At 36.1% G+C, this 11,950-nt stretch overlaps 1 protein-coding gene across 5 annotated transcripts in view; it reads right to left on the reverse strand.

The window, feature by feature from the left end:
* The window catches only part of LEPR (leptin receptor), a 75,276-nt gene extending 64,084 nt beyond the window's left edge, over positions 1 to 11,192 (reverse strand). For 3 of the 5 annotated variants that reach the window (XM_029228445.1, XM_029228443.1, XM_029228448.1), the window contains exons 1-3: positions 6,473 to 6,718; positions 5,690 to 6,019; positions 3,204 to 3,327 (exon numbers count right to left, since the gene is read on the reverse strand). In XM_029228445.1, the coding sequence (XP_029084278.1) occupies positions 3,204 to 3,327; positions 5,690 to 6,019; positions 6,473 to 6,578 (560 nt within the window). In that variant the 5' untranslated portion in view covers positions 6,579 to 6,718. Of the gene's footprint in view, positions 1 to 3,203; positions 3,328 to 5,689; positions 6,020 to 6,472; positions 6,719 to 10,512 lie in introns of those variants that run through there. The other 2 variants (XM_029228444.1, XM_029228449.1) reach the window with 2 other exon arrangements.
* Positions 11,193 to 11,950: the final 758 nt, after the last annotated feature.

Below are 11,950 nucleotides of genomic sequence, written 5' to 3' on the forward strand. Positions count from 1 at the left end.
ATATAAATCCTGTCACAGAGCTTTAAAACTGAGCACATTACCCTATAGCCCACGGATAATATTTGAAATTCTCTTGAATAGGCACCTAGTGAGATTTTAATCATCACCCAAAGTATTCAGGTCATCACAAAAATGTACTACATTGCAAAGGAATTCTTTTCTCTGAGCTAAAATCTGTCTTGGTTAATAAAGCAGGAAACTTTCTGCCCAGACGTCAAATATATCCTCATCCACCACAGTGCTTCCTTTCTTCTCTCAATACGTTTTAAGACCAACCCTTCATCTGTGCTCTTTTTCTGGAACTTGCCTATTGAACCATTCACTCTCTGTCATGTATCTTCAATGGGTCCCCTTCTACCACATCTTCAATTTTTCTCTCCCTGCTGGGTCATTTTCTATAGACTAGAAACAAGCTCATTCTTTCCCATCCTTTACATGTTCACCTTTGGCCGTGCATTTGCCCATTACTCCTCTACCTTCTCACTTTACTACTTCAGCAGGCTTCTTGGGCCTCTAGAGATTTATAGCCCAGTCATTCTGTTGTGGACATTTATCCACCTGGCTGCCCAGGATCTGCCTGGGAAATCTACTCTTCTGTTAGGCTGAAACACTAGCAGCTACGGCACGTTCTCACCAATCAGATACTCCCATTCAAGACACTGGCCCTAATGAGAATTGCACTCATTAAAGCAGCAGGGGCTAGCAGGGGCTTCTAGATTCATCTAGTGACCAGTATTAGAGGTGGAAATCATCACAGAGACACTCAATGACCAGATGTGACAGCAGGGGCACCCTATCTGGGCTACTCCTGTGGGGTGACTTTAAGAATTAGTCCAGGGAATTTCCTGGAGGTCCAATGGTTAGGACTCAGCACTTTCACTGCTGGAGGCCCGGGTTCAATCCCTTGGTGGGGAACTAAGATTCCACAAGCCTTGCAGCGAGGTCAAAAAAAAATTAGTCCAGCAGTCTAACATAAGTTATAAATATTAACTACAGTCTGATAATCAGTACATAATGAGGATGGTAGCAGCTATGCAAATTTTCTTCTAAAATTTGTCTTATTTACCTTTACACCAGAAATTTTCAAATTTTAGTTCCATCAGATTCATCTAAAGGGCTTGATAAAATACAGATTGATGGGCCTCACCCCCAAAATTTCTGATTCTAGTTCTGGGACAGAGTTATCAAATTTAAATTTCTAAAATATTTCCAGGTGATGTTGATATGCTTCTCAATGCTACCTGCCCACATATTTTTGTTATTAGCTCTTATTCATTCCTGAAGTTTCAACTTAGCTATCTCCTTCCTTGGGAAACCTTCACTCCTCTTGCCACCAGTGCTCTAGACATCCCCACATAAGGCTCTCACACCAGTCTTGTGCTCCCACACCTTCATGTGCCTACCAAGTGCACATCAGTAACCACTAAAACTGAAGCCCTATTTTGATACATATTTGTACATATCTGTCCCAACCACTAGCCTGTGAGTGGCTCAAGAGCAGAGATCATAACTATTCTTTTTTTAAAAAAATATAAGACGGGCTTCCCTGGTGGGGCAGCAGTTGAGAGTCCGCCTGCCGATGCAGGGGACACGGGTTCGTGCCCTGGTCCGGGAAGATCCCACATGCCACAGAAGAGCGGCTGGGCCCGTGGGCCATGGCCGCTGAGCCTGTGCGTCCGGAGCCTGTTGCTCTGCAATGGGAGAGGCCACAACAGTGAGAGGCCCGCGTACCGAAAAATAAATAAATAAAAATAATAAAAAATATATATGTAAGACAAAATATATTTTTAAAACTAAAGGCAAGATACAAAACAAAGAAGAATGTTGTATAAAGGTTAATGGGAAAATACATCAAGAAGATGTAACAACTAAGAACATAGATCCACCCAACAATATAGTCTAAAAATACATAGAACAACATACGGCAAAACAGTGAGAATAAATACATAAATCAACCATTGCAGTTATTTTAAAAAGTTGATGTAAAATACACATCTAGTGGGGCTTCCCTGGTGGCGCAGTGGTTGAGAATCTGCCTGCCAATGCAGGGGACACGGGTTCGAGCCCTGGTCTGGGAGGATCCCACATACTGCGGAGCAACTGGGCCTGTGAGCCACAATTACTGAGCCTGCGCGTCTGGAGCCTGTGCTCCGCAACAAGAGAGGCAGTGACAGTGAGAGGTCCGTGCACCGCGATGAAGAGTGGCCCCCGCTTGCCATAACTAGAGAAAGCCCTCGCACAGAAACGAAGACCCAACACAGCCAAAAATAAATAAATAAATTGATTTTAAAAATACACATTTAGTAAAGTCTATGAATACATCTTTTTCTTGACACCTTTGTTTCTTTAAAATTTTTTTACCGTGGTAAAATATACATAACGTAACATTTACCATTTTAAGTGTACAGTTCATGATACTAAGTACATTCACACTGTTGGGTAACAATCCCTACCATTCAACTTCAGAACTTTTTTCATCTCCCCAAACTGAAACTCTGAACCCATTTAAACAAGAACTCTTCATTACCCCTCCCCTAGTCCCTGGTAGCCATCATTCTACTTTCTGTCTCTATTCATCTTTATATGGACAGTTTCTAGCACACTGCCCCTTAATTATATGACCTCAATAACTGCAGAACTGAGGGAGGTGAGTGACATTCTTCTTAAGCATCAAATAAAAGAACAAATGAGAATGAATTTTAAAGAGTTAAAATTCAAATAGAAATGATATGTATTATCACCGGAATTATTATTATTGAATGACATATTAGCTGTTAGAATCATAAGTGTATGGCTGTTTGAAACCACCATCATGGCTCTCTACCTAGCACAAATAAATAAAAAGCACTTACATTTTAAGATAATAAAAAGATCAAATATGAGAGAAAAATCCACCAGAAAAATAAATAAACTATTTTCCCTTCTCCACTCAAATATCTAACACTACTGAAATGAGTTCACACTTTTTTGAGAATATATGCCCATCCATATCTGCAATGCTTTGCTACCTGAACCAACATGAGGAGAAAAGAGGAAACCTAATGGAGAAGATGGTTGTATAAAAAGTACAGAAATGTACATTGATATAAAAGGAAATGCGGAGATAGAAGAGCTTTCATAATCTACTTCTGCATATGGAAACTCTTGCATTTCAAAAAAACTTGTGTCATGGAAATGTCCAAATTTATTTATTTGGTACTTACAGAAGATATAAAAGATGGACCTTAAGATCATAATTCTTGAAAGGACTCTTAAATAATGACTCCATATAACAGATGAATAATTTCAAGTCCTCTTTCATCCAGCACTGTATGTTCCAGTTTGCACCTGAATTAAAAATAAACTAAATTAAACCCGAGAAAAACATTCTGAACAACTCAGTGAAAGAGAAGAGCTAAATTAAATTTACCAGTGTTCTGATACAACTTTCACTGCCCATTCTGAAAGAAAAAGAACAGGCTCTAACTGATCGTATGTGTTTGCCCATTTAGTCCCTTTGGCCTTCAGTTTCCTTTTTCACAAAGTAAGATAATTAAATTCAATTATTGTTTCTCAAACATTTTTAAAATCCTGAACCACTTAAGTAGGACAGAAGACCCCAAAACTCACCTAGCTCAGTTCATCCTCACTTTCCAAGAGACGAGAGAACATGAAATATCAAGGTACAAGCAAATTTGGGGCAGTATTTAAGTGTCTGCTTTAGCAATAAAGCATGGTGATTCACATTGGAACTAAGATGCACATCTTAAATTTTTTTTTTTTTTTTTTTTCGATACCCGGGCCTCTCACTGTTGTGGCCTCTCCCGTTGCGGAGCACAGGCTCCGGATGCGCAGGCTCAGCGGCCATGGCTCACGGGCCCAGCCGCTCCACGGCATGTGGGATCTTCCCAGACCGGGGCACGAACCCGTGTCCGCTGCATCGGCAGGCGGACCCTCAACCACTGCGCCACCAGGGAAGCCCTTAAATTCCTGTTATTGTAATATTACAGACCCCACATACAACTTATATGAGTATATTTCACTGTACACTGAAAAACTCACCTGACAATGATAAACTATTAGTGATTTGTAATTTAGAGAGCAAGAATAGCAATAGTTGAAAATCATGACTAACTTAAGACAACACTAATACTTATCTTTAAGCGCCACTAACATATTTCCCCATTTGAAGGATTTCTAGCTAGTAGGGATTTTGCATAGGTTGAGTCCTATGAAGTAAACAGCCCATATGGCAGAATATAAATGGAAATCCTGAATAACCACCACTTAACCTAGTAATTTTAGTTACAAAAACTTAAACTCATTTAATAATAATGAATTATTAGCCTTTATATATATACGTAAAATTAAAATCTGCATCAAAATCATTTCACTTGATAATCGAAAAAAGTCCTAACATTTTTTGATCATTTTACAGCTCATCACAGGGACCCTAACATTTTAAGTTCATTCTTAATATATTTAATAATCATTGGAATGGCTAAGTTAAGTTCCCTTACAAATTAAAGAACTGTGTCATTTAAAATTAACTTAAATGCTTATAGAGTCAGTTGGAGACACTGGGAGTTATCTAACTTGCTTTAAAACTCTGATTTTAGGGGCTTCCCTGGTGGCGCAGTGGTTGAGAGCCCGCCTACCGATGCAGGGGACACGTGTTCGTGCCCCGGTCCGGGAGGATACCACATGCCGTGGAGCGGCTGGGCCCGTGAGCCATGGCCGCCGGGCCTGCGCGTCCGGAAACTGTGCTCCGCAGCGGGAGGGGCCACAACAGTGAGAGGCCCGCGTACCGAAAAAAAAAAAAAAAAAAAACAAAACTCTGATTTTATTGCACAGTTATGCTTTATCCTTACTCCTAACCTGATTTCAACAAACTGAGTGTTTCTTCCATCTAATCAGTGCTGCTTTGGCCCTCCAAGGGACATCTGGCAAAGTCTAGAGATATGTTTTGATTGTCACAACTGGGGAGTGAGTGTTAACAGACATTAAGTGGGCAGAAGGCAGGGATGCTTCGAACATCCCACAATGCACAGAACAGTCCCCCATAACCAAGAATTATCTGGCCCACAATGTCAATAATTTTGAGGTTGAGAAATTCTGACTAACCCTACATAGGAGTGTTATATTATGTACGTCTTTATTTTCATACTGTAGGTCTCTACAGTGTTAAGTCAATTGTCTCTGCTCTATTTAGCTTTTCCAGAGGCTTGGAGATAATTTTGTTGTTTAGATTTCCACATGCAGAATTATTAACAACATGAGCTACATTTAGTATGCATTATACTTAAACAACAAAAAAAACCTTGATTTGGTTTTTTTGATCTCTCCTTGGTTACGGAGAGATTCCTTGCTTGCTTTAACTAACTCAACAGTATTATCTGCCATTTGATATTTTATCTACTTAACAAAAATTAGTTGTACTTTTTCTATTTTAAAGCCAATTTAGAAGACTACAAGAAATGTATGCTAAGGTTAAAAAGTTCCCTCATTACATTTTTATTTTATTTTTAGGGGATAGAAAATAACTGGGGACTTATTAGTTTGGTCCTAATTTTATTACTAATATAAAATAATAATGTGTGCTCAGAATCACATCCATAAGACATCTATTTCACACAGGTTTCAGAGAATAGAACCATTTTGTTCAATACAGTTAAGTAAGAGGTAATGTTTGGAACATTAAAATACTTACCTATTTGTTGAAAAACTAAAGAATTTACTGTTGAAACAAATGCCTTCCCTTCAATGTTGTCTGCATGTACAGAGCAGTTTTTATCTTCCTCGCTCCAAAAGCAACAGTGGAAAGTTGTTCTGGATGATAAGTTAGATAAGTAGGTACCACTTGAATTAAGTTTAGTTTCAACAAGTGCCTCATAATGTCCACTCAAATTTGAAGTGTTCTTTGAGATTCCAGCAGGCAAGAGGAAGTCATATGTTGTATTTCGTGGCATGCAAGACAACTTAAATTTCCAGGGAGTAATTGGATATGCCAAGTTAAATGCAGTTATCACATAAATAAATTCTGTTAGGACATTTAAAAGACACACAGAAAAGCAATTAATCATTTTGACTAGACATAAATAGGAAGTATCTAAGATTAAGCCATGTAGTGCTCAATAGTAATTACTTAACTTTCTAAGTGTTCAATCAGTGCCTAATCCATAGCTCTGTGCTTCCACTGAACAAAGTGTTACACTTAAGAGGGTGCATTTATTTATAGAGGTAACTTCACTCGTTAGCACCCCTTTTTTGGAAATTCACAATTCATTTTCCTCATTAATCTAACATCTCATAATTATATTTTAATGATAGGAAATTATAGCTAAATATTCCAATTTCCTTTTCTAAAAAATAAATTATTCTAATGAACTTCTAGCATAAATGGTAAGTATCTGGATGTGCAATTATATAAGCAAACATTAACGTGCTGTTTTAATATTTCTTAATGAGAATAACACGGAAATGTTAACACTACTTTCACTGAGTGCTTTTAGAAAGGGTTTGTCTTCAACATCAGGACAGCTGGATGATTTCCTGAATCTGCCCATGGTTCTCCAGATATATGACATCATATAAGACATGTCCTTAATGCATTCTCCAATAACTGATGCACAATGACAGACTTCTTACAGGAAACGTCCACTGCTGATTAAAGACAATTTATCACTTTTTAGACACATAAAATTAAGAACAATTTTATAATCCTGTACCCCCCGCAAAAATCCTCAGAAGTGATACTTGTATTTTAATGAGTAGTTGTTTGATAATAAAATAATGAATTCTCCATAACTCTTTCTTTTATAAGCTACCCTAACGATCCAACAGCTGTGTTTCCTCATATACAAAGTAATGAAGAATGAAAATTCTAAGAATTTTTCATGGATTTGTATAGAATGAGACTTTTGAAGGATTATGGTAAATGTAAAAATGTAAGAAAATAGAAATTTTTTTAAAAATTCACAAAAGTATTGTTCTAAATTACAAAAGTAATACATGTAAAAATATTCAAATACACAAGTAATGACTGTTAACAATTTGGTTTCTAGAACTTTCTATTAATGTTAATTAATATAAACATGTATCAGATGCAAAATTTAAGGCAAAAATGATTAACACGACTAGTATTATTTTTCCCACACTGATAACAATTAGGTATTATAACATCACCAAAAGTGAATCCTCACTGCAACTATGTTCCTTTGGACTTCAATCCTTCTAACATTTATTTCTGAAATTAGAACTCACTAAAAAGAGAACTGGGTATTTCTTTCATTTTACAAAACCATGAATATGTATTGGTACTAATTAAAAGCATTATATTTTATAGCTGCACATGGAAGATTTGGTTGGCTGAATTGAAATTAGCCTAAAATCCTCAAAGAACTATTTAAAACTTAAAATGTAATAATGAATGTCTTAGACATAGTAACTACTGAATCAGTTTAATTAAAAGATGATTCTATTTTGTTTACATGCTTCCTTTGCAAATGATATTTCTTTCCCTCCAAAGAGGGAAATATATATTCACCTGGAGGCATATGTTATCATATGACATCTGTTATCATCCTATCATATGTTATACATGGCCCCAGACCTCTTCCAATTCACAAAGCTTGACCAAACCACAAACCTTTTGGAAAGCCAATGTGAAACATTAGCATGGAGCCTAATAAAAATTAGATAGAGAATGTAAGAGAGAATGTTACCACTCTTTGATAGCCCCCTGTGGTCTAGTTTTTCTGAAATCTGTAACAGTAGAATTATCCTGGATATTTTCAGTAAATATATATATGGCTAAAATGACAAAGAACAGTATATATAACAAGGAAAGCTCCAAGAGCATTTTTAAAGATTGGAAGTTTGGGATTGACATGTACACACTGCTATATTTAAAACAGATAACCAACAAGGACCTACTGTACAGCACAGGGAACTCTGCTCAATACTCTGAAATAATCTAAATGGAAAAAGAATTTGAAAAAGAATAGATACATGTATATGTATAACTGAATCTCTTTGCTGTACACCTGAAACTAACACATCATTGTTAATAAACTATACTCCAATATAAAATAAAAATTAAAAACAAAAAGATTAGAGTAGCCAAAAAGATGCCCAGAACTAGCTGACACACAGGTAATCATTGCCAGAGAAAACAGGTTTTGTTAAAGATAGCTTGACTTTAATTTCCAAAACTTGGAACACAGTCTAAATAAATGATTTGAGTTAAAAAAAAATCAAAATATCTCTAGAATGCTGTAAGAAACAACTGAGAATAGTACAATGCGGAGGTTAAGGGCACTGACCCTCTGAGCAGTGGAAAATTTGCATATAACTTATAGTTGGCCCTCCCTATACACGGTTCCTCTGTATACACAGTTCTTCTGCATCTGCAGATTCAACTAACCTTGGATCGTGCAGTACTGCAGTACTTACTATTGAAAAAAATCTGAGTATAAGTGGACCTGCGAAAACCCATGCTCTTCGAGGGTCAACTATATACTCAAAAGTCACTGGCATTGTGTGACTACTTTCCAACAGAAGCCTGCTATGCTTCACAGAAATTTAAAACACAAGATTCTAAAAAAAATGTCTATTAAGCTTTCTCTCGAGGATATTCGAGAGATAGGAATAGGTAGGAGGAAGACTAGTATACATTTAATTTTTGAAAGCATTCTTCTGGTGATAGTCAAGGTGGGAATTCCCAAGGTATACACCATCCCTTGATAATATCCCCTTATAACATTATCTTGTCATTGTTTACTAGAGTCATAATGGGGAATACCATTTAAAATGACATTTCCTTTGCATTTTAGAACAAATCTGTTATTCTGTATGGTAGCCATTTATTTTAAATATTATCACCAAGTAAACTGCTCCTGGATACAGACAATTAAAGTTTTGACTATCATCTGATATATGTATTCATAATTTAAAAATGCTACATTTGCTAAAGAAAATTAAAATATTTAAATGTCATGATATCTTGTTTCCAAGTATGTATAAGGGTGTTAATGTGTATGTATAAATATTCTGAACTGTAAAAGAAAACCAAGTTAGAAAATAAATGATGGGCAAGGAGAAAAAATTTGCAAAACATAATAAATTCTTAGGGCTTGTGATGGTTAATGCTATGTGTCAACTTCACTAGGCCCACAGGGTGCTCAGACATTTGGTCAAATGTTAATCTGAGTGTGTCTGTGAGGCTGTTCCTGGATGAACCAGTAGACTGAGTAAAGCAGATGCCATTCCTGATGTGGGTGGGCCTCATCCAATCAATTGAAGACCTAAATAGAACAAAAATGACTGGGTAAGAGGGAACTCCTCCTGTTTGACAGGCTTGAACTGGGACGTCAGTCTTTTCCTTCCTTTGGACTCAAACTGAAGCTTTACTCTTCCTGGGTCTCAAACCTGCCATTGTTTGGACAGGAACTAACAACATCAGCTCTCCTGGGTCTCCAGCTTGCCAACTGCAAATCTTGGGACTTCTCAGCCTCCATAATCATGTGAGCCAATTCCTTATAATAAACCTCATCCTAGATATATATAAATCCTATTGTTCCTGCTTCTCTGGAGAACCTTGAATAATACAGAGCTAAATATCTACATTTTAGAAATTTCTAAAAATCAATTGAGACAAATAAAATCCAACAACAAAATAGTCAAAGTATGTGAATTAGAAAATCACATAAAAAAATAGAAATGGTCACTAAACAGTACTCAATCTCACAAATAACCAAATAAATAAAATTAAAGTGAGATGTTGTATTTTGCTTTGACAGGGCAAAAAGGTAAAAGAATGATAACATGCATCTTTGGCAGGAATACAATGGAATACCACTCATATACTCATGTTGGGACTGCAAAAGGCACAGAGCTTTGTGGAGAAGATTTCACAGTATCTATCAAATTCAAACATGTGCTTACTACTCAACACAGAAATTCCTCGTTAGGAATTAATCTATAGAAATACTCTTCTAAATACACAAAGATATATGTATACGAATTTCAATGTAGCATTATCTGTTATGGAAAAAGAATTGTCTATCAATGGGAATTGTTCAACTAAATTTATAATTTAAGGTACATTCATACAGTTCATTGTCATGCAACCATTAAACAAATAAGTAAATCAGTAAACACTGGCAAAATAGTTGTCATGATAAATTGAAAAGCTGTTAAGTGGAAAAAAGAAATATGCAGAATGTATAGACCAGTTCTATTTTTGCAACTAGAGATATGTGTGTGTGTGTGTGTGTGTGTACTAGAGATATGAATGTGTGTGTGTGTGTGTGTGTGTTATGTTCCTGGGAGGATACACATCACATTGTTCCCAGGAGGTTGGGAAGAGTTTTCATTTTCACACTTATACGTTTGTTTGGTTTGCATTTTTAACCATGAGCAAGAGAATTCCTAACTGGAAACGGGAAATTTGATTAGCCATTAAAGGAAACAGCATCTCTAAGGGCAAAATCTCTACCTCATATATGGATATTTAAAAAGCAAATAACTTACCCCAATGTAAAAAAGCCACACAGAATTTTTGACAACTCATCTTACTTCAGAGAAGTGCGCCTGAAAAACAGTAAATCTAAAACAAATACACACGCACATAAAAAAACTGACATATACACAAGCCGTCTGTGGAAAAATATAAAAGGAAAAGGATTATAATTAAGAATTCTTTAAATTGTAATCCTCTACAATACTCTGGATCAGTATCAGTGTTTAACGTTAACGTAAAACTGTAAGTTATAGATTCATTCCTATGCACATACTATTTTACATAGTTAAAATATAAGTGATACATTCACACATGGCTTAATAAAAAAAAAAAAATGGCAAGTTCCTTTATGACATGACAAACCAGGACAGGTATCACAGATGAGATTGAATTTTTAACTAAAGAAAAGTGCTCACAATGTTAATTAAATATGTACAGCTGATCTAACATTATAAGTATCACACTCTTCATTTTTTGTGTGTGCTCAGTTCTTAAATTTCTCTTATTTCCTAAAGCCTTTATCTTCACTATGATACCACAAAGCCAAATGATTATAGCATAGGTAATGCACTGCACATTTATTTCCAATAAAGATGAGGAAATTTTCCCATATGCTTTTAGAAACCCCCATTCATTTGCAAATGAGGTAATATTCATTCACATTGGCGAGTTATCAGTAATTGAAGGAAAGTCTGATGGCTTCATATATGCAGATGACAGGGATGACTTCAGAGACAAACTTTCCCATGAGTTCTATTCAATTTGAATATATTATGAATAAGATTATTTGTACTACTATGTTAACATATTGGACTTAGATTTGTAAGGAAACACTAAAGGCTTTTGATGTCCGAGTCTTTTTCATTATCTCATATTTGGAATTCAGTTCACTATATGAAAATTAATCTGAGGTAAAACACCCTGAATTAAGCGTCAGGAATGTTGGGTGCCAATCAAGGCTCTGACTAATCAGCTATAGGACTTGGGACGTCACCACTCTAGACCGCAGGTTCCTCATCTACAAATCAGACTGAAGGACGATCTCTACAATCCCTTTCAGAGCTGCCTATGATTTCTGGGGAGACTTTGGTTTAAAACAGTAATCACAGCTTGAGCACAAAGAATATTATAAAGTATTGAGTGAGAAACATGTCTCATAAGTCATATTTGAGAACTGGTAGCATGTGATGAGCAAACAGAAAAACGTGTTTGTTTAGTTCACAACTTACATGACTCTTAGGAAGAAGATGGATGAGTATGACCACTTTGTAGTCTCATAAATTTGTTTGTCAGACTGAGTTTTTCACCAGAATTTTGGTTCTTTACACACTTGACATCAGAATGTATCTTTACGGTTTCTAGAAACCGGTTCAGTGTGCAATCTTAATTATCTAATGGTATTAAAGGTGTGCAAAGTCCTCCCAGGTTTTTTATGCTATCTGTTTCTGA

This window comes from Monodon monoceros, unplaced genomic scaffold (assembly GCF_005190385.1).
Source record: "Monodon monoceros isolate NGI ecotype Baffin Bay Population unplaced genomic scaffold, NGI_Narwhal_1 Super_Scaffold_18, whole genome shotgun sequence".
Taxonomy (NCBI): Eukaryota; Metazoa; Chordata; class Mammalia; order Artiodactyla; family Monodontidae; genus Monodon; species Monodon monoceros.